General features: G+C 44.9%; 2 protein-coding genes across 2 annotated transcripts; both read right to left on the minus strand.

The window, feature by feature from the left end:
- Positions 1-2,236: 2,236 nt before the first annotated feature.
- On the minus strand, positions 2,237-13,100 carry mmp14b (matrix metallopeptidase 14b (membrane-inserted)). Its single transcript, XM_079222299.1, has 10 exons — positions 12,990-13,100; positions 6,907-7,055; positions 6,676-6,798; positions 6,191-6,498; positions 5,554-5,715; positions 5,104-5,264; positions 4,884-5,022; positions 4,601-4,751; positions 3,711-3,826; positions 2,237-3,611 (listed from the first exon to the last, which is right to left on the minus strand). The coding sequence occupies exons 1-10, from the start codon at positions 13,086-13,088 to the stop codon at positions 3,151-3,153; spliced, it is 1,869 nt and encodes a 622-aa protein (XP_079078425.1). The 5' UTR covers positions 13,089-13,100; the 3' UTR covers positions 2,237-3,150.
- Positions 13,101-14,816: 1,716 nt separating this feature from the next.
- On the minus strand, positions 14,817-21,920 carry sall2 (spalt-like transcription factor 2; the record flags this gene model as incomplete). The annotated part of the gene is made up of 3 exons (XM_079222276.1): positions 14,817-16,069; positions 16,261-20,078; positions 21,845-21,920. 3 exons carry the CDS (start codon positions 21,918-21,920, stop codon positions 15,758-15,760), a joined length of 4,206 nt encoding a protein of 1,401 aa, XP_079078402.1. The 3' UTR covers positions 14,817-15,757.
- Between the last annotated feature and the right edge of the window lie 1,271 nt (positions 21,921-23,191).

The raw sequence follows: 23,191 nt of genomic DNA on the forward strand, positions 1-23,191 counted from the left end.
CCATGTGTAACCTATATAGCCACTCACCAGTTTGCTTCAGAAATGTGTCTTTCCACCGTCTCACGTCGCTGTTGCCAGGCAGAGTGCAACACTAACCGTTCCCTGGTAATCATTTAGGCTCTTAACAGAGAGAAAGAGAAAAAAATCTTCTCTCTGAGGTCGGGCCTGCAATTACATCATGACATTCGGGTCGGCTATTATGAGACACAATAGCTGAGAGCAGGACTTCCCCTATTTGGAAGTTTCCACTCATCAGCCTGCAGGATGCTCACATGCCAACCGAAACAGGCCCCAAAAACGTCCAGCGGCGAGACAGAAACATAAAAAAGGGGCCTGTTAATGACGTCTGCTGAGTAGGGGCTCGATGGGAGACGGATGGCATTGTTGAGATGAGTGGAGTCTGTGATTGTGACTCCCGCTTTTGTGGAAAAGTGAGCAGCGACTGCTGGAATCGGGGGACGGTGGGGGGCTAGAAATTAAACTTTTGTATTCCTTTATCTGGGGTGAAATGTGAGAGCCAGAGGAGTGGATGTGGCTGGAAGAGGCCGGGGCCGGTGCCGACTTTGCTCCTTTGTCGGGCTTTGTGAAAAAGGAGTGAGTCATTTTGCAGACAGTGAAGAAAAAGCTCTCCAGTTACACAGAGAGACGAGAGAGGGGAGCGCTGTGGGGAAGGATTATGCTGAGGCCAATCTTTTCCTCGCTCTGCAGAATCAGCTGGCGGAAAAAACTGAAAACATCAGAATCGTGACCCCCGCAGCCTGACGTCTGACCCGAGTGCCTTGGAGAGGTAAACCCAGGAAGAAAACTAAAAAAAACACACAATCCTTCTTTACGTATACTTTATTGTGACTATGATGAAGTAAAAACAAAAAGCCAATTAAACACATCCAAACCAACTCCCATCCCACGTCCTCCGCTGTGTGTCTGGCCTGCATGATGCAGTTGGAATTCCAGATGTTGCTCATGGAATTCTGCTCCATCTCTGGCATCCAAATGTGACTTAACCCTCCTCACTCCTCCTTCATCTCCTCCTCCCTCCTCTCCCTCCCACAAAAGGCCTCGTGACTTCTCTCTCCAGCGCCCAGCTCTTCAAGACACTGCAGCAAAGTGGAGACAAATGGGCGCCCGAACCCTTTTGGGCACAATAGGAAAATACCTCATCATTTTCATTGCATGAAGCCCCATTGCTGCAATCATATAACATATCCCCAAGGCGATGACTCCCACCCACTCGCTCTCTTGCAGTCAGTCATCTTTGCAGTGGGTCTAATGGCTGTTCAGCAGTTCTTCATTAGTGGGATAGTTAAGGAGTGGGGAGACGCCTGAGTTTGCTGTTTGAGCTTTTATTGGCTCATGGCGGATGGGAGTGTACATATACACAGTGCATAATGCACAAATAAAGGCATTTATAGTGGTGCAAGAACATGCATGAGCGCATGGTTGTATTGCTAAACTTGCGGGGATCTGTGTTGACCACATTCGTCATAGGATATTAAAACTCGCCACATGCTTATCAAACCCGAGATCCAAAGAACTTGTGGTCCACTTCCCTGATGCACCTTCTCTTGTAAAGAGGCTTTGGTCCTCATACACACACACCCTGTCTCTCTAACCGTATAGCTGAGATATGTTTTCCTGCTGTGCAGCAACGACTTTACACAATCCTCTTCATCTCTGTTTCTACTTAAGCTTTGGATCCAGTCCGCGCTTTCCGACCCAGATTCTGGCCTGCAAGTTTCCGAGCCCCAGGAAAAGAAGAGCGATGCAATCGGGGGAGCAAGAAACCTGGAGGTCCAGGAGGACATGGTGAGGACCAGACGGGGGGAGAGCATAATAAAACAGGTAGAAGCTGGATCATGTGAAAGCAGTTGGGACCGACATGGAAATCTCGCCGCACTAAGGGAGTGAGTGACTCCAGTTCTGCTCAAAGCAGTTCACAGAAAGATGACATCAAGAACGAAATATGAAGTGAATGGTTTACTTCGTGAAAATCAAAGCACAGAAACCTTTTGAAGTTACTTTATTATGTTAAGAAAAGCTTTAAAAAGGATAAGTGAGTAAAGACATAAACACACACACACACACACACACACACACACACACACACACACACACACACAATCCCATTGAGAACACATTGTTATCAGCATCAGTATCACTAGTATAATTATCATTGTTGTTAAACTACTTATAACCCCTGACTAATAACTGTAAACAAGTCAATGACAAAAAATGAGTCATTTTCAGATCTTCAATTTATTTCATTTGAGATTGATTCAAGGTAAAAAACAAACAAAAAAAACAATCAAGTTTCAAGAATACATAACCCCATTCACTGTCCCCACACATTTATAAAATTAAGGCCACTTTAAAAACTGTATGTCACTGTCCAGCAGGACTTTTTAATGACAATGTACAAAAAAACACATTCTTTACACGTAGGACAACAACAAGAATACTATTAGTCATAATAATAATGACAGCATCATTTATAATAATAATCAGCACTAAAGACATTGAAAAGACAGTCAAATGTATTGCTTTTATTGATATGATTCTATCTCATGCTTCAAAAAGACTTAAGCTAATGTTTTGTTCTCCTTTTAATGGTCCATACTGGCTCTGACTTGGTACTCTGCTGGAAGACTAAAAAGAACATTTAGAAAGCACAGTGGCATTGTCACTGTGCTTTCTAAATGTGTTGCTCAGGGAAGAAGAAGGCACGAACCATCAAACGCGCTCCTCGCTCACTCGGAAGAACATGCAAGAACGTGCGTCACGGAAATGAAGGTTCGAAGCGGAAATTCACACGGACACAAACACTGACCACTGACAGGAACTGGAAATAAGACTTTGAAAAAAAGGCTAAAACAAACAGCAATGAGCTAGCGTCAGTAACCACGAGGAGAGAGGCAGAGACAGAATAGAAAAGAGAAACAAAAATGGAAGGATGGAGTGGTTGAGCGATGGAGCAAAAGAAATCTGGCAGTGGTACGGACATTTAAAATGTAACTCTGGTGCTTTTCCTCCTGCTCTTTCTCCATTTTTTTTTTATCTCTTCTGCTCTCATTATCTATGTTTAAGAATTCCTTCCACGTGTTTGTTCTCTTTCTCTCCCTGTCGTCTCCTCCTCTCCTCCTCCTCCTCCGTCTACACCTTGTCTAGTAAAGATCGTTGGCAGTAGAGGAGTCGGCGGGGGGTACCGTACCGACGGAAAAACACCAAGGCAGCCAGAGTCGCAATCACACACACTAACAGGAAGAGCGGCACCACCACAGCAGCTGCTCCGCTGCCACCCCCGAGCCCTTCCTCCTCGTCTACTTCAATAATGATCACCTCCGTTTCCTCCTCCTTTTCCGTGTCCGTCTCCCTCTCTCTTTCCCTCTCCCTGTCCCTGGTTCTGTCCTTATCCTCCCGCTCCTTGTCCTTCTCCCTCTCCTTGTCCTTGTCGTGTCCACCGCCTCCGCCGCCTCTTCCTCCGTCCGTCTTGGGGTCTTCGTTGGGGCAGCCCATCCAGTCCCGAAGGGCAGATTTGGGGTATCCCGGCTCCACACGCATCATCTGGTTGTTGAACTTCCAGTACTTGTTGGCTTTGTAGAAGTAGGTGTACACTGGGGGGATTGAAGAAAGAAATGTGAGAAGAAAAGCAACATCTACAAGTATCGGTTCACACTACGATGTGAGAAAAGAAAGTCAAGGTAATATCATACCTTGATCCTTGCTCATGAAGGCGGCCTTGATGTTGTCAGGCACTCCTTGCCACACACTGATAGCTTTTGGATAGCCGCTGTCGACGCTTCGTGAACCTTCGTTGAAACGGTAATATCTAAACCAAGAATGAGAGGGCAAAGGTCAAGAGAAAAACGGTTATGATGAGTTCATGTCTCATTCAGAGCCCTGGAAGACTCGAGTCTTGACTTCTACTTACACTAAATAACTTGAGACTTGTTCTAACAGACTTAAGACCAGACTTAAGGAATTCAGGAGACTTGACTTTTCATTAGCCAAAAGGTTTCTGGGACTTGCGACTTGTTCTTTACGTAGATTCCTTCAGGAACTTGAAACTTGAAGTGATTCTGCTGAACTAAACCAAGCAGATCACAATATGTGTGTTTTCTGTCGAAATATGGTACATAGATTTTTTCTTTTTTTTAATAAAGGCATACACTTCTCATGGACTCTATTTATGTGGGAGTCTGTTTGCACTCGCCACCCTGCTGTTTTAAAACAATGACTACAGTGTAAACATGGTGGGGCTCAGCAAGCTTTAAAGTTCCTCAGGGTTTATTTCAATGTTTAAATGATATGCAGGTTGTAATTCAGGATAAGTGACTGACCTCAGGTTTTTGACCTTATATGGTCAATATTCAAACATATCATTTTGGTGGTGTTGACACAAACGGACGCTCTTTGGAGTCAGTTGTTTAGAAACTTCAGTACAGTTTCATTATGGGATATGACACACACACACACACACACACACACACACACACACACACACACACACACACACACACACACACACACACACACACACACACACACACACACACACACACACACACACACACACACACACACACTAAAGAAGATGACTAACTTGTTGGCTCTGAAGTAATATGTCTGTCCAGTGGGGGTGTAGTAGAGAGCAGCATCTATTCGATCTTTGGGAAGCCCAGTGCCCATTTCCTTTAGAGTCTGCGGGTAGCTAGCATCCAGAATTGATTCAGTGAACACCCAGTACTTGTCCCCTGGAAAGAGAGAGCGAGAGAGAGAAAGGCAGAAAGTTACACACATGAGATAACTGCATGATGTTGACTGCTTGATTATGACTGCTTTTAAGGGAAGTCTTTTAAATGTTACTATTGTGAAGCCAGACTTGCCTTTAAAGAAAACAAATTTCCCATCTTCCCTTTCAAACGCGGAATTGACATGGGTGGGCAATCCCCTCCAAAAGTGGCCATTTGGCATGGGATATCCATCCAGAACCTGGTTGTTACGGACCCTCCAGAACCATTTATCCTGAAAGGGAAAAGAGATTCAATGAACAGCCTGCTCGTCAAACGGACATAATACAAGTCCGACGAGGTTGTGAGAGTTCACCTTGAACACAAACATTTCCCCTCTGAGGATGGCGATGGTGTCGAAGTGTCCGTCACAGATGTTGGGGCCATAGTGAGGCTTGTCTGGTGGATATGTGGGGTCTGGGTTGCTGTCCGGTGTGCGGGGTGAAACATCGGGGGTATGAGGGCCTGATCCAGAACCTGTGTGAAAAGGGTTTTATTGAACCTAATGGCAACGTTTACGCTTCTACTGCTGGTTCAGTTGGATCCAGTGAAGCTTAATAAAAATAGATAATTGTAGTAGCAGGCAACAGAGAGAAAATAAGAGTACCAAGGATTACAGAAACAAAAGATTCAACAAAAATAGAAAGGATCTTATAGATCATTGGAAAGACACAACGTTGTATATCTACCTTTCTTCAGATTTCTGGTAATGTATCACTTCAGTTAGGAAAGTAAAGGTCGTGATGTTGAGTGGCAGCCAACGTACCATAAAGTTGCTGTACTCCTCTGCGATCGTCGTCAGGAAGCTCGAAGTTGTCTGTGTCCATCCACTGGTAGAAGGGAGCCATGATGGCTGAAGGGTCGTTGGAGTGCTCCAGACCCAAAGCATGGCCCAGTTCATGGACCGCAACCAGGAACAAATCATTACCTGAAATAGTGTCAACACCAAAAGACCATTTTAGGAGTTTTCCCTCTTATGCTGATGAGACAATAGATACTGAAGGAGAAGGAGTTCATGTTGCAGTTTCCTCATTTTTATGTGACTCAAACGCACACAAATACTTATCACTTCAGTAAATCAAAGATTAAATCATCTGCAGATCATAAGGAGATGAGTCACTCAAACAGCTGACAGTGCAACACTCCAGAAAGAAACACTTCTTCATTTCTGCAGCATCAACATAGCACAGGGTATTAACTCCCTTAAATCTACTGGCACAAGACTGGACATGTTGCTGCTTGTGTTTTTCAGGTTAGCAGCAGATTTGTGTCCTGCTGACTACCAACATACAGAGGAACTCCCAACATTGTGGCATCATCAGTTTCAGGGTAATCACCATTGAAAGAAGTTCTCCCTCATTTATCAAAATGTCAGTTTCAACACAGATTCAAAGGAGCCTCACCAAACAGATTCTTACTCCCAACAGTCCATGGCTCAGCCGCGTCAAAGTGGGTGTCCCCACCGATGCCATGACTGGGGAAATAGGCATGTGCTAGGAAGCCCCCCTCTCCATCGAATGGGCTGCTGTCGCCGTGGAAACCCTCGGCGAAGAAGAGCATAATGTCGGCAAACTCCTCCACCTTGTCCCGGATGTAACTGTAGGGGATTTCCCGGAAACGAAGCGGGGTGACGCCCTCCCACACCTTGAAGGCCTTCCTGATAGCCTCGTTGCTCTCGTACTCACCCACCTTAGGGGTGTAGTTCTGTATACTGCAGAGTGTGAGGGGGGAAGGGAGGGTGAGACATGTCATTATTATAGAAAAGGAAAAGCTTTCAGTTGCTCAATAGTCCCCTCATCAGTTTGTGTTTTCACATGTCGGTTCATTGGGTACAAAGATAAGCTTAAGCAAAGAGTTTTATCGTGCCTCCGGAGACACATTTACTTACGAGAAAGTTATTTCATTCTTGTCCCACTTCAGGCCCTGGATGGCGTACCTCTTCCTCCTCAGGTTGCTCTTCAGCTCGGCACCAAACTTATCTGGCACGCCACAGCGCGGTCGCTGCATGGCCCTGCCGAAGACGAGACACAGTCCACTCAAAACACGGCAGGAGATAGTGTAAGTTTGAAAAGTCCACACTTTTTCTACATGCGGAGTACAGCTGTTTGAGGTCGCTCACTCAATCGTGTTGGTGTCAAAGGTGCCAGTGACGGTGAGGCCGTAGAATCTCTGCATGGCGCCGATGGCCGAGGAGACAGAGTGAGGGGAGCGGAGGGCGTGGGTCCTCATGTCCCCCGGGGGCAGGTAACCGTACTGCTGCAGCCACGACTGTAAAGCAAAACAAAAGGAAAAAGAGGAGAGATCAGTATGAGCCGTGAAACATATGACAAAAATGAAACCAAGGAAACTCCAGTCTCATGACAGAGGGAGAAAAAAAAGGTCTAATTAGAAACAGACCCATAAAAACAGTCCTATCACACCTGATTCTTGTTGTTTAACAAAGCTGATCCAGGGTAGGAGAACTACTTGGTATGATGCTGATTATAACCACAAGTGCAGGATGTTTTTATGTGACTGCAGCAACAACACATTCCTCACTGAAAAATAAGCTTTTGAGTAATTCTTTCTGGTGTTTTGATATCTGGATATTTGGATAGTCGGGGCAACATAATTTCAAGCACCTGGCATGTCTCTGTTCAATGAGGAAACACAAAAGCTATTCAACCATCAACATTCGTCTCTCCACTGAAGACCATGATTAATCAGCACGACGGTCAGCATGTAAGAAAAGGCCACGCTTAAGCTCCCATAAAAGAGTCAAACAAAGACAGTTCAGGTTTCAACAAAACCCAGAGACAGAAACTGAATGAGGAAAGCCCCTGAGAGTTAAAGATTAACTTCAGTTTCTACATGGAAATTATTCTGTAGCTACTAGTTTGTGTTTCAAGGCAGATTGCAACACGTACACCTGAACTCTCGCCTGTGTTAGTTTACATTGAAGCCCTTCAAGCACACATGATGGTCAGTGAGTTCCCTGGGTCTCAACTTAGCTTGACCTTACTTTCCCCTGGAAACCCATTTTGCTGTGGTGCCGGTTGGACATCTGGACGTGTACCAGCGGCTCGGCTCCGCACCTCTCCCACACAGCGGCTCCTACACTCTTCCCCTCTCAAGCGAGAGCTGACAAATAACACTGAGGCTATTGTGAGCGCAGTGAAAACCAAAACCACTTCGATATTCTGCTGTACATAATCACTTTGTGAGCTTGTCGTGAACTTTTAGTAATGCGTTTGATTTTTTTTTCTTCTGGCACGCTAGGGCTCGATATGACTTAACTTACTGAGATCTGCTTTGCATAGTTCTGATTAAAAACCATGGGCGTAGTGGGTGTTTGGGCAGTGAAGAGGATTGAAAAGAGAGAAGAGAGAAAGATAGGGAGTGTCCCAGGGTGAGACTCAGGCCTTGGACAACCTCAACCGATGTCTCCAGTGGAGCAGCAACGTCAGTCAGTAATTTAACTGGGAATTTCTTCCTCTGCGCATCCAAACCTCAGAGTCAAACTCTTCCCCCCACGTCCATGTCCCTGTCTTCGCCTCGTCACTCCACCCCCTCTCCCTCATCCCTCTCTTATGGAAAACCCAGAGACTTCAGGGTAAATACTTCTGAACAACCACACCCAGAGCCACTCAATTGTTGCTGTATGGACATTTTTCATTGCCATTCTGTTGATGGGGCAACAGCCGTGATCCCTGTTAACTTCCTGACTGCTACAAAATTAACAAAAAATGCAACAGAAATGCTATGGAGCCCATTTGGATTTAAAAAGGTCTGTCGCTCATCATTAAATGCCCTGTTTCAGCCTGTTTCCCCTGATAGTGTACAGTACAAAGCAAAGTAGTGCTGACATAGATTATATGAATATGTGTTCAGGTCTGTAGGTTTCTATTTAAAACATGGCTATACTTTGGGCAGCAGTGAATGGCAAAATTTTTTAGGCCCTTAAGGGTCTAATCTTTCCCTCTCTGTCTGTCCTTGGGAGACACGGAGGTCTCAATGTTTAGACTTCACCCCTGAATGAGCCCTTTCTGGTTCTGACTCACCCACGTAGCTCCAGTGGACACATAAAGACTCACTGTTTTCCACTGTTCCAGCACATCCACATAAAGTCAAACACAAGCTTTAGCATCTCATGTATTTCACTGTGATTATAAGGAAAAACGGTGCTTGCAACCTTATTCTTCTCTTTCAGACATTCACTGTTTTTCTTTTCTACAAAATCAGTCAAAAGATTTCTGTTGAGTGACACTGAACACTTGTTTTAACTTCCAGGCTCCCACACCTCTTTCTCCGGTCCCTAAGGTGACTTGACAAAGTCTTATTCACTGTTGCACTGTTGCTATTTTTGACCAGACTAATGAGCTGAGTAACTACAGCTGTAGCAGGAAGAGGGAATTTACTATTCACTATTTACAGTGGCATAGGAGATGACAACCCAAGCTAATACAATCCTTTGATGTAGAGCAGTGGTTCTGAACCACACGTGCGCACACAGCCTTGTCCAATGAATTCAAATATCCTGACAACCCATAATTTCCATTATTTATATATTACTTTTAGCTAACAATTTCAACCTTGCGCAAACTATTTAAATAACTGTGTGTTCATTAGTTGTATTACCTATTTTAACTAGTTTATCCATTACTTTAAACTAACTACTTTACAGTCTATTTATTACTTTAAACTAACTACTTCACTGTTCATCCATTACTTTAAACCAGTGGTTCTCAAACCTTTTCCGCCACACCCCACTTTAGTGGAAGAAAAATGTTCAGGCCCCACCGCCCCAACAAAATTGTAACAAAATGGTCCAACTTTTTATGACTCCTCCATCCGTGCTTTTTCAAATAATAGAATAAAGACAATTGAAATCCCGTTCAAGTAAACCAGATTGCTTCATCAGACAAAAACTAATAACATGTGCAATCACTTTTTTATAACAATGCAAATAAAGTTATATCTGTGCAAAAAAAAACTAATATTTGGCAAGGTAGCCGGTTCAATCCCTGTTCTCCCCCATAGTTTGCATGTTGAAGTGTCCTTGAGAAAGACACTGAAGCCCCAGTGCTTCACAGCAGCACACTGCTCCTTAATTACTAGGGATGGGTAAAATGCAGATAAATAATAATAATAAAGGATTATAACAAATTTAAATTTAAAAAAAAGGATTTTAATTCCTTCTTTTTTTTAAAGAATATGCATCCCCCCGACACACACACATTTTGCATCGGATGACAAGAGGGACACGGAGGGATTGCATTTCAGAAAAGAAAGGGAGTCAGTTGTTCCGTTTGGTGAGGGCCAATGGAAAGAAACTTTGGTCAACAGCGATGGGAGTCCAACTGAGGCATGCTGGGTACACAGCACACACACAGGTCCTCATGACACATCCATTAAGTCTGTCCAGAGAGCTGCAGTTCTGTCCGACATGTGCTCCCACTACACTTGCAACAGCTCGCTATTGCCTTGTGATTGTGTGCGTTTGTGTGTGTGAGGGAGTTTGTGTGTATATCCAGCACAACAAGTTAAAATTTGACTTTTAAAGATTCTTCATGCCGACATTTGCCCGAGGCTAATGCTGTTCCTTTAGGATAACATGTGCGATGTTGCTGACCCCTCTGGCCAGGAGCTCCTTGTCACACAAGTAAAAAAAAGGTCTTAAATGTGTAAGTGGGTGTGTGTTTAAATCCACCAGCTGCTGTCTATTAAAACAACCATTCTCCAGCCAACATCAATAAGACTTTGTGACCCAAGAGTGGAAAAACACTCATCTCTGCCAATGTCATTTGAGCAATAAGACAATCCCAAGAAAATGCTTCCCTGAAATTTGGCTTGTTGCTCGCTTCCTTTATGAACAGGAAATGAGGTAATGACTTTGCGTATTACCTTATTTCCTTCAACACCTCCTATATTTCCTCAGGGAGGCAGCCCTCAGGCCCTGGGGATCTTAAGGATGTGGCTTTGTCTAAAAACGATGCACCCGTTCTTCCTTCCTTCCTTCCTTCCTTCCTTCCTTCCTTCTGCTGAAAGACTGGTCGGACATCAAGATGGGACTGGTTAAAAGTTACCAGTTGAACCAATCTGAATTCTCTTAGGTCACTGCTTATTCTCGTTAGCAGCACAAGGAAAGAGATATATATTCATACAGGATATGTGTGTATGACAGCTGTGATCTACATCCTGTCCAATTCAACGGGATAATTGCTCCATTTTCCAACTGTCCTTTTCCCAGATTGCATCACTCATATCGCCACAATGCCCTCCTTTCTAGTCAGCAACAGTCTCCTCACTGTCTTCCCCGGCTTTGCTTTCATCATCTCGACTCATGAACATTTATCTTCCTCTGCAGTGAATGACCTCAGCATGTAGGCATTTCTGTGTGAGTGTGCAAAAGAAAAGATCTGTGCACATATGAGATTAGGTGTGTGTATGTGTGAGTGAGTGTGCCAGTGAGTCTCACACAGACTCGGTTGCTGACACACCAATTGTTTTTTAGCGGTGAACGCAAACCCACTATCCACTTCCTGTCTCTACCACAGACCACAGGAAATTACCTCTGTATCCTCCCAACCCCGACTGTTCATCAACCCACTCCGTAACAAGACTCAACCATTCACTTAATTAGACTTATTGTTCATTTAAACACAACCAATTGGTTTGTGGAGGCAATGTATGCGATAACAAACATCCCATGTTTGAAGTAAATATAGACACAGGAAGCAGTGTTTTTTATTAAAAAAACCATAATAAAAACATAGGGGGTGAATCACTAAATTAACATAAACTTATTGAACAAGCACACTTTCCAGCACTTTGGTACAATTTTCCACAGAAACTTCTACCACGAAACTACTACCACGAAAATCACTTATGCTCCTTTGTGAAGTAGCTAAAAGTTCCATTTCCTCTTATGTGGACATTAGACATGTCCGGTTTGTTCATTGGTTTACCGGTTATTTAATGTTGATGCCGCTGTTCTTTTTGATCAACTCCAAAGAACTTGTAACTCTTCTCCATGTTTTACTTCCTACTACATTCAATTCATGGTTGTAACTATCACACTCTTGCTGTCTTCCTCCAGGATCAATTACCAGCACAAAAAAAACATGTGCGACTACCTTCTTTTATTATTATTATTAATGTTTATTACCAGACATTTCCTGCAGCTCTTTTGGCTGATACAATAAACATGGCTTAGATGTGGTTTTAAGGGCTATCTGCTTCACATGTTGAATCTCATCCAATGTATGTCCACCATTGAAGCCTAGAATATGTTAAACATAACTTGATACAATAAATAGTTTTGGAACTTTATCTGGGCATTTGTAGCACAGCATCAGGAGAGTCAGATTACAGTGTTGCGTCATTTCTCTCTCCCGATAAAATTTGAATCTCTAGTAAAGCTACTGGGTTAGCCAAATATATGCTCATTTGGTCACAAACAACTCACACAAAAGTAATTTGATTCATAGGGAAAGAGTATACTGTTGTATATTTCTTAGTTGATCTTATTTGGGAAATATACATAGATGTATCTTGCTCTTGTGCTAACAAATGGTGGTGGTATGCCAGCTCCTCTGCTGACATTTAAATCACAGATTGTGCCTTTAAATTGACAGTCGTATAGGTCAATGGAGTTTCCTTCCACTGCCTCAGCTGGACTTATAATTCCATAGGCAGGATAAAATGACGAGAGAGACGTTTGACCCCACTCTATGGCCCACCATAAAAAGTATTGACTTATGATACTGAGGGAAGCAGGTGTGTAGGAGTATCATAACAACTCACATCCTGCAAGATAAATACAGAACTTCCTGCTGTTATGCTGGCTGTGTGGTTGGAGGACTGCTGATACTGCAGACAGATCAGATCAGATCTAAGTACAAAGAACAGAACAGAGAAGAACAGGAAACTCTTCCCTGGTCTACAGCACAACTTAGACCTGGTACCTCAGCTCACTGGGTTAAACCCACCTCCTTCGAGTCCGCAGAGTCTAATTTAGGACAGATGTCAACAATTACATCTCCCCCATCCCTCTGAATATAACTACCCCCCCCGCCCCACGTCTCTGCCCACGACCACAATACAAGCTCATGCATTTCTCCTCATTTGATTCTGAATGTATTTATCTGGGTTTATTAATCTATTGTGAATGTATGCTCTTCTCTTTTTGGTCTGTTCTTCACCTCTGGATTTATTCCTCACCTCTGGATTGACTTGACGCTCCGTCGCTCCATGTGCGCTCAGCTCCCACACCACCGCCAGCAGCAGCAGTCGGACAAGCGATTTGAGCTCCGGTGCCATAACTCGACTCTCCAAAAAAAAACTATACAAAATAGACAGATCTTCCTGTAACAGTTTGCGCAATATTTACTTTGCTATATGTCAAAACATTGTCTGTGAAAAGACGTATCCAATAAACGAAAACGACGCGACCGAGATCGACTTGGCGCAAAGCGCAAAACGAGTTTCCAGAAGATATGCGCCTCTGCAACTTATTACTTGAGTTACTTAAACCGCGAGAAGTATTTGTCCAGTGTGCATTCTGCTCGCGTTTTGGTTAATTTCAACCAAAACTATTAGGCGTCATTGGAAGCAGGAAGTCTGCCGGGGGCGCTCGGGCTGCAGGCTGTGCGTAATTTATGTCCAAATTCAGTTTTGCTCCAGATGTTTCAGCCGACCTCGTTTTCATGAAGCGGTCCCGACTCCTCGCTGTCCTCTCTTCTCTATCCTCCAGTCGGCTTATTTTGATCTCCTCTCCTCTTCCCCTCTCTCCCTGATGCAGACGTGGTAGTTTGATACTCCCCGGAGACCTTTAGCTGGAAAGTAGCGGGAACCTCCCTCCTCCTAAATCAGCCCGCCCCTCTGCCATGGAGGGCTGGAATCAACTGGGTGACCTTCACATTAGACTTGGCACGGTTTGCTTTTACCCTCAGGCTGTGATTAAATTCCTTTTTGCTCCATCAAATGCATAAAGCTATTATTATTATTATTATTATTAGCAGAGAAGAGAGCGCAACCACTGAGCCGAATGACAAACTCGACAACAAATTGCGCCATCCAAGACATTCTTTCACATTAAAAATAGTGTGTACCCATACTCTTCTTTTCATGGCCACGACACTAACCACAAATTGTTAAACTATTTCTGTTGGATTGCTTAGGATTTTAGACACAAAGGACTAATTATCAGTTAATTGCCAGCTGTTCTTTATCTTAATGTATTTTACACTCCACACATTGATACTGTCTAATTCTATTGAGTGGTGTACAAAAAGGCCCAAACTCCACACAACATGCAGCGCCACATTGTGTTTAAAAGGGGGAATTACGCCCTCTAATGCACACATCGCACACACATTTAAACACGTCACATATCAGATGTGGTGTACAGCCTCCCACCATACATCCATGCACCACACTGACTGTGGATCAGTTTGTCCTGCATGCTACTCTGCTTTCATTAAGAGGAACATGTGTGTTGTCTACGTCTGTAGAGTGTTGGTTTGGTTCCAGCTTAACTGCAGGCTGTGTGTTCATTGACAAGCATGTGGTAGCACTCGTGGTAATGACAACTATATATTTTACATGACAGGATGGCTGCTGACAAATGTGTAAATACATAGAGTAAAACATTTAAGACTTGAGACACACATTTCCTTTTACCAACCTTATGTGTAGACATACTGTAGCTCAGCTGCTGTGTTGGCCTTAGTGGAGGAGACAGCTGGCCTCCTCCACTCCCCTCTGTTGATGTGACACAAGAGGGGGAGCCTTGATTGTCTTGGCAGAGAGCAGAGATCAATGACGTGTGGCTGTTAGGGATTGTAAACGTTATAACTGGACTCACAAATGTCTGCAAGCTTGTTTTCATGCAGAGTTAAATGAAAATAAGTCAGTACACCACAATATATTTTGTTGTGTAAAAGTAGCGCAAACAAGACAGAGCCAGATATCTTTTCAAAATTCCTATTTAATATGGAGCACTGAACGTACAGCTTACAACAAACAGACATAGACTTCTGATATATTTATAGCAACTTAAAGTTTTAGTAACTAAAAAGCGTTACAGATATTACTTCTGGACCAAACAACAATCATAATATTCACAAAGCTGAAGGTCACACACAAGACCATGTCCTCACTGGGTACACAAACACTGCAGCTGTGCTTCTGGTTTGACAGGACAATATCGTGAAAACTAAATCACAATGACATGAGTGAGTAGTTGATCTGAACCACAAAACGGGACTAGAAACATAATATTCCCCACAGAAAAACCTTCAGTTTGTTGGCCTTGTGTGCTCACGTGAAGCAACACTTTTTTTACCAGTTCCTTCAGTGACTGAAGGGAAAAAATATTTTAGATACGAAACAGACCTAGGTCGGGAAGCATTTTCAAAGAAATAACATTTTGGTTAGCTTGAGCCTCCTTTGGTGCCAGTTGGATCAGATTTGGTACATGGCACAACACGACAAGTACCGAAATGTTTACATACTGACATTTACTTATTTTAAACTATTCTTTTAGTGCACCATCTTGTGAGTCACTTACTAGCTAATGTCAAATATAAAAATAAAAAAAAGTGTATTTGACCCAGGTCTGATATGAAACATCAAGGATACTCTTTTTTTGTTAAAATGTGCATCAAACTATTAACAACTTCGGCCAGACAATGGTAGTGTCACTTTATCAAATCCAGCAAAAACTGGACTTACTTCTTGAATATTTTCATCTTTCTTTTTACATTAGCTGTCTTTTTTTCTTCCTTTTTTTTTTTACCACCACAAGACCAAGCTGATTGACCCACAACTTTGACGTACAAACATATTACTCTGACTATCAAACGGACGGGCTACTTGAAATGTGTTAAGGAAGCAGGTACTACGCAAATGTTCATACAGCTTCACCAAAAGGTAAACATTGATTTAAAAACACCAGAACATTATCCAGCCAATCACGCGTACTCAAATTATGACTCTTCACTAGACTCTTGCCCAGCTTCCTCAGTGGCTCTTGGATCCATCGGAGATCGAATGGGCGATTTTGCCGACCGTGCAGATTCATTATCTTCTTGGCCGCCAGCAGTCGGGTCATCAGTTGGCTCGTTACTGGTGTTGAGGAAGGCTTGGTACTGGTTCCAGAAGCCTGCTGAGCTCCTGGTGGCCGGAATATTTAAGGAAGTCATAGATGTAGAAGAAGGAAGTTGGTCAGCAGAGGAACGACTACTCCGGGCTGGTGGACGTATCGTTTTGGTTACCACACCATGGTGCTTCATGTGCCCCTGGGAAGATAAAGCAATGTTTTAGGAATTCTTAACACAAAGATTTCTCATTTTACAGCTTTACTTCTGTACTAAAGCTGTAAAATACATTTTTTAAATCGCCTGGAAAAAAAACATTAATACAACAACAAGTATTCTTCCAACATATCTTGTTCAAGATATTTTTACATCATAAAATGTTTTGTCTTCACCTTCAGTCCACTGCGACTGGCATACTCTTTTCCACACTCGGCACAGCAATAGGTCTTCTTCTCAGGGCGAGACATTGGAGATGGGAGGGTTGGGGTAAGGTTGATGGGGACAGAACAATCCAGTGTTTCAGTTGGAGCCAATCCACTAATCTTAACAGCTTCTGCCCGGTCTTCCCTCCCATAAGAACCAAAATGAAAGCTCTGACGTGTCTCCCTCACAAAAGTTGCAGGTCTCTGTGATACACCCATTACTTCAGCAGCAATGGTGTCAGCAGTCTCCAAAGTGGATGTCACGTTGGAGTCCTCGTCAGGCACAGTTGCTTGGTCTTGCTTTGGTGTCGCTGGTGGAGAAGACTGATCTTGGTCCTCTTCCATGGGTTCTGGTGATTTGGGCCTTGGGGAGACTGACTCAGTTTCCAAAGTTGTTGTTGCAATAACATTAGGAACATCTTGACCCAGGATGAGATCAGAGGAGGTACTGGGACAGGTATAAGCAAAGGGGTCACCCAGGACAGGTGTGCTTTCTAAGTCCTCCAGGTTTGTTTTGGAGCCATGGAACCCTTCAGAGGCAGTAGAAGCTTCATCTTCTCCACCGTCCACAACCATAGCATTAGCGGACGCTGTGGTAACAGTGGAGGAGATTGGAGTGGGGGCGGATTTAGTAAATTGGACATCAGCAGTAGCTTGTTGTTCAACTTTGTTGTCTTTGCCAACTGGGGAAGCCGGATCCGTCTGCTTGGAGGCTGGCAAGGGGGCACTGACACAAAGGAGTGGGGGTTCTACACTGCCTGGTGGTGGGGTTTTTGTGGTGGGATTCATGAATGGGTCAGGGCTAAGGTCAGACGGGGGAATGAGGTCTGGGCTGGAGGACCCAGACTTGTTGGGATTTTTGGTAAACTCAACTGATGTTGTACTGCCAAATGCAGGGACTGAACCTACTGCTGGAGTTTGAAATTCTGAGCTTGGGGCTGGGCTCTTAGAGTGGCCTGCTAGAGGAGGCGTTTTACTAGAGACAATATTTGGGTCAGTGGACTGGGATTGAGATTGTGACAAGGGTTTGGCATTTGATTCAGCTAGCATCTCATGTGCAGAATCGTCGGTGCCATCTGTGGGCAACTGTCCACCAAGATGCATGCGGATGTGGTGCTGAAGCACTAGGGCATTTGTGAACTTACGCTGACACAGTGGGCAAGAATTTTGGACACGTGCATTGGGTGGCCGGGCATGATGGGTGGCCAGATGTGACCGCAGGCTGCCTTTCGTAGAGAAGGATCTACCACATATCTTACATGGAAAAGGGCGTTCTCCAAGGTGCGTAGCCTGGTGCAGACGCAGAGCTCTGGGACAACTCAGCACCCGTAGACACACCCCACACTGATTGGTTGTCAGGTTACCAACTGGACTTGTGATGCCTAGTGATGGTAGCAAGCCCCCCGCGATGGCACTCGCTCCATTGGCACTCATGCCTAGGGCAGTCACCATCTCATGTGTGAAGTTTGAAACGGAAGTGGAAGCACGAGTCGAAGATGGTGGGGACGCCATGACATATGTAGTCGAAGTGCTGGCATTTGTGAAACGACTTGAAGAGGAAGTGGCACTGCCAGATAACATCTCCAGCATGGAGGAGGAAATAGAAGAAGTTGTCCATGGAGAAGAAGAGCGGGGCGCTTTCTCTAGCTTCTCCACCAGCCTCTGCAGCTTGGAAGTTTCAGATGTAGGAGTTGAGGAGGAAGGCAGTGCGGATGGAGTGGTGGTGGGTTGACCTGGGGCTTTAGGAAATGAAGAGAAAGGGAAAGAAAGCTGAGAATGGCTTGAAGAAGCAAGTTGGTGGGAGCCTGGAGTAGAGGGTAGGGAGGTGCGTAGCAAGCCCAAGGCTGGGTGGTTGTAGAGGGATGAGTGTGCAGCAGAGGTAGAGGAAGAAGTGGAGACAGATGGGAAAATGAGTTTAGGCAGGTGGGCTAGCTGTGAGTAGGCAGCAGGAGAAAGCATTGGGGCATGAGGGGGAGTGTTCTCATCAAAGTGCTGCTGCTTAGCACCCTTGAATAACCCTGTGATGGTGGAAGACGATGACAAGGAAGGATTGTTGAGGAGGGAAGTAGCCAGAGAAGAGGTGGCGGTAGAGGAAGAGTGGGATGAGCCAGAGGTGATAGAGGCTGCAGCTGCTACAGCTGCAGCCCTATTGAGCTGCAGGAGAGAGTGGGAAATCAAAGCCAGGTCTACACTAGGGGGCAGGGGTAGGGTAGAAGGGGTAGATCCTCCAGAGGCTCCCAGAGAAAAGCCTGTGTTTGTTCCACCAACCTCCACATTATCTCCACATGTCTCATCCTCATTCCTGCTTTTTGGCTTCTTTTGCATCATATTCATGCCACTAGTACTGCCACCACCGCTCATGGTCTGTCCCATTTCTGATCCTCCAGTGGCCCCTAATGCTACCCCAAACAAAGAAGGTGGCAGGAGTGAAAGTGAGAGCTCTGGGTTTTGCTCACGATGGCGTAGGAAGTGCACCTTGAGATTGCCTCGTGTGGTGAAGCGGCTGAGGCACACTGGACACTGGTAGGGTCGTTCCCCTGTGTGTGAGCGTAGATGTATCTGAAGGGAAGAGTCACTGCTGAACATTTTTCCACAAAAGCGGCAGCCATGTTGGAGGCGCCCAGTATTGGTGGAGCTGGACGCAGAGGAAGAGTCTGCTCCTCCAGAGAAAGACAGCATAGCATTTTGGGAGTTTGTGACCATAGATACTGATGTGGGGAGGGATGAGTTCAGGAAGGACAGGCCACTGTGCCCACTCACTGAAGTGGTGTTTGAAGATTTCTCATGAAGATAGCGGTTGGGCAAAGCTAAAGATAAGCCTAGCGGATAGCTGGAGGAAGCCATGGAGATGGCAGCAGAGGAAGAGGTGGAGGGAGCTGAGGGCCGAGAACTCACCCTCAAATAACCATGAGCCCCTCCCGTTCCTTCCAGCTGGGGCTTCTGGGGCTGCAGGATTTGAGACAAGGAACTGCTTGGCTTTGTGGGTTTGTTGGCGGCCTGAGAAGGTAGCAGAGAGGAGAAACATGCCAGGAGAGGCTGAGGTGGCTGAGGTGCAGTTTGCTGGGTAGTTGGGCTGGCTGCCCTTTTGCTGCCTTCCAGGCAGAGCTGAGGCAGGGGAGGGAGAAGATGCTGGGAGGGTGTGTCTATGGTATAGGACGCTCCACCAAGGCGGAGCACCTGCCGACAGATCTCCTCTGTTATCTGCATCTGATGGATCTGCCTTTGCTGAAGCACCCGGAGCTCCTCCAGGATCAGGGCAATGCTCAGTTGGGCCCTAGAGGGTGCAGCTGAGGCAGAGGTCACTCCTGGGCTGGGAGTGGGAGTAACGGGACTCGGGGGGCCCTCAGGCACACGGCTGGGGCTTCCAGGGTGCGGTGGGGGACATAAGGAGGCAGAGGACGAGGATGAGGAAGAAGAGGTGGTGGTAGTGGCTGACAGCCCCAACTTTGGAGAAGCCATGTGTTCGCTTCGAGAGGGATGGGTGAGGGCACTTGCAGATGACGCAGAATTGCAACCAGACAGTTGAAGGGCAGGTTGATGATGAGTTTGTGAAGAGGGAGAGCAGTAAGGAAAGTCAGGAGAGAAGGAGGGCTGTGGGTCTTTGAGGGGCTGGTAGGAGGACTGGCTCAGTGAGCAGGATAGCGCTGGATCCTCAGTGGGTAAAGAGGGGGTCTGAGAGCCCTTAATAGATGAAAGGAGAGCGAGGGGCAGCTGGGAGCTTTGAAGAGAAGATGATGGAGAATCCAGGATAAATGGAAAGGAGTTTGACTTCACTGCCAAGTTGTCATCTAGGGAAATTGAAAAAAGAAAATCGTAATGGGATTTCATCATTGTTAACGACAACAAAACAATCAAGATTTGCACAATGGTCTACAATCTTTATTCAAAATATATCTTCTATAATATAACAAATCTACTTCTCAGGGCACTTTAAAAAAAGGTTAACTATCAGTGAAAATAAAGGATGTTATTAGGTGGCTACTTGATGTCTAGATAGTGAAATAATGTGGTTGCTCAAGAGATGACTTTTGACCTTAGGGATTAATTTCCACCTTATATTCCACCACTGTTATCCTCTTTGTCCTGTCCGTCCTCATCAACTGTCGCCTCCTGACCACAGTTGCCACACGCACACATGCTAACATACACACACAGATTACACTGATCTACAAGAATACACTGCTCACCCGTAGAGGTGTCTACCTTGTTTCCAGGGCAACACGCACAAGACAATGGAACCCCCCAATAAAAAGAAGCCACATACACACACACACTTCCATCCCTGCCCTCCTTCTCTTTCTTCTGTCGTCCATTCAATTTGTCTCTCTTTCATCTCCTTAAGAGCCCTTCCCCCAGTAGCCCAATGGGGCGCTAAGGGTTAGGTACTGGACACTGTACTGGGTGCCTGATTGGCTGGCAGTCTTGACCTTAAACACTCTGAGGTCGCATTCCTGATACGGTTTAGGGCCAGGAAGAGAGGTGGCGCACAAAGAAAAACAAACAGCCCCGCAAACAGACACGATGACTCAGCCCATCAACAAGCTAACTTAAACCAAAAATGCACAGAGACGGATGTGAAAGCACATAGGCCGACACACAGCCTGTCAATGTACAACACACAGACACAAAAGAGAGCATTTTGTGTGCACAGGGTTGCTTGTGCTCACACTAACACATACAGAACTTACTGCCGTTTGCTTGAAAGCTACAATTTTGTGACACATTGTGGGCCCTACTCCTGTAACTGGAACGAACACACACACACACACACACACACACACACACACACACGCACGCTTCAGTGCCCAGCAACAAAGCTGAAAGGGGACAATGGGGCCTAATGCTATTGCAGTAAGAACACCGTATACAGTGCCTCACAAAGTTGAATTGCCCTTCACCTTCTAATGCACACCTCTTTGCTCCTACAAAACCTGTATCCTGCTTCTCGCAACACATTTTCCTAATTCACTATATTGTTTTTCACCAATTATTTCTCTGGGTATTTACTGTATAGCCTCCTATTCTGGGTGGTCTGTGTCTTTGAATCTGGCAGCGATGAGGAGTGAAGGAAGACATTTGGGTTTTACAGGGCAAAGAAAGCAGCTAATGGCTGCAACCGCAGAGAATGAATTAAAGACTGAAAGCCAATTATTCCAACAAGCCCTCTGTTTCCAAGTGTTTAACATAATGCAAATTCAATTATTTCTCCGTTTAATAATTCTGGTAAGAAACCATATAGAAATGAGGATGAGATTAAATGAATAGCCCTCGCCAACAAAAAACAAGTCTTAACTGCCCATAATGAGATTGCTGTTTGAATTCCAAAACTGATTTTCCCCATATGAGGTTGAACAAGTCCTCATAGGTCACAAAGTTAGTGCAACAAGTTAAATCATCAGTTTAAGGCCTTCATAAGAATGATACTGTAGCTATACCATAAAATAATATACCATAACTACGAACTGTTTTAGTTCTAAACTTCCCAACGGATGTGAATCCAATCCCACTGAATAACCCGTATTCTTTTGATATATAGTCTCAGTATATTTCTCACCATGCTCAAGTATCCGACAGGCACCGAGGGTCAGGTTCATAAGCTGCTGGGGTTGTTTCTGTTTCCGACGGGACATGCTTCTGCAGGATGGGAACGACGCAGGGGCGCATTGGCCAACACACAACTTTTATTCTGTCTCCCTGCGCACTGAAAAAAGTAGGTATCTAAATTACTTACAGGGGAGAAAATGAAGAAAAACGTTCCAAAAATGTGACAATGGATGCTCCGGATTGATTAGTCTCAAAGCGTGTCCACGTTGGTGGCATTGTGGTGCAGAGAAAGAAAGACAGAACTAAAGTGCCAAAGAGGCATGTGTGACAGTATTCTCTCTCAACAAGTCTCCCTTTTCTCAAGACTCACCGTTGGCCCTCCACACACACACACACACACAGCTCACTTGTTCATCCACTACTTTGCATTCAAATGGCGAGTGAACACCCCTTCTTTTGAGCCAAGAGTCCACTGCCTCTCTTTGGTAAACCCTCATACATTGGCGCTAAAGTTCATCACATAAAAAGGCCTTTGCCTGAGCTTTCGATTACTGATATGATCCTATAAAATCTGAACGTCACCGCGTGCGTCTTCCTGTGCGTAACAGAAGGAAACTGTGCGCACAAGTGGGCGTAAAACCCGACGCCAGCTCGGTTAAATTAATTCAGTTATTTCTTTTTTACGTGAAACCAAACATTGTCTCAGAGGCCACCTTGTCACACATGCTAATATCAAAGTGTATTCTGAAAGTGTGTGTGTGTGTGTGTGTTTTCACAGTGCTCCGGGCCGCCTCTAAAAACAGGCTCCTGTGTGAGCTCTCGGTAAACAGCGCGGCTGAAATGAGGTGGGATTTGCAACAATGGCGTATAGGGAGCACAGCTGAGTGAGCATCACCCTCTCAGAGCCTCTCCAACACATAAGGCCACTGACTGGAGGCACAATGCTCCCTTTTCTTTCGCCCTCATCCCGACTGCTCACCACGTGGAGAGAGGTATTGAGAGAAAGACACAGCCAGAGTGAAGAGGAAAATTATTTTTCACCCGGACCCTGTGACAACCCCCCTCCTCCTCCTCCTCTCTCCCTCTTCTCTGTTTTACTGAGGCTTGGACAGAATAATAAAATTCACTCGAGATTTGACATTAAGTCTGACTATTAAATCGTCACAAGGAAGCAGTCACATGTGTGCGGGAACTATTATTTTAAAAATAGCCGAGGTATCCCTTTATAGGACAGTGGGAGTCCGATTCATTTAATATGACTTATTTCTCTACTGGGCCGACGTACACTTTTCTTTGCAAACCGAGCAGTGATTCCCGCACAATATAAAATGATTAAAACCGAATAAATAAGTCGGCT

Source organism: Taurulus bubalis (assembly GCF_910589615.1).
Source record: "Taurulus bubalis genome assembly, chromosome: 1".
NCBI classification, from domain to species: Eukaryota; Metazoa; Chordata; class Actinopteri; order Perciformes; family Cottidae; genus Taurulus; species Taurulus bubalis.

Excerpts from the sequence above, each read along its gene's own strand:
- mmp14b (XM_079222299.1), bottom strand. The coding sequence starts at position 13,088 with ATGGCACCGGAGCTCAAATCGCTTGTCCGACTGCTGCTGCTGGCGGTG. Across the intron at positions 6,799-6,906 it reads TTTGACACCAACACGATTGA|GGCCATGCAGCGACCGCGCT; the intron begins GTGAGCGACCTC and ends CGTCTTCGGCAG. Across the intron at positions 4,752-4,883 it reads GAAATTTGTTTTCTTTAAAG|GGGACAAGTACTGGGTGTTC; the intron begins GCAAGTCTGGCT and ends CTCTCTTTCCAG.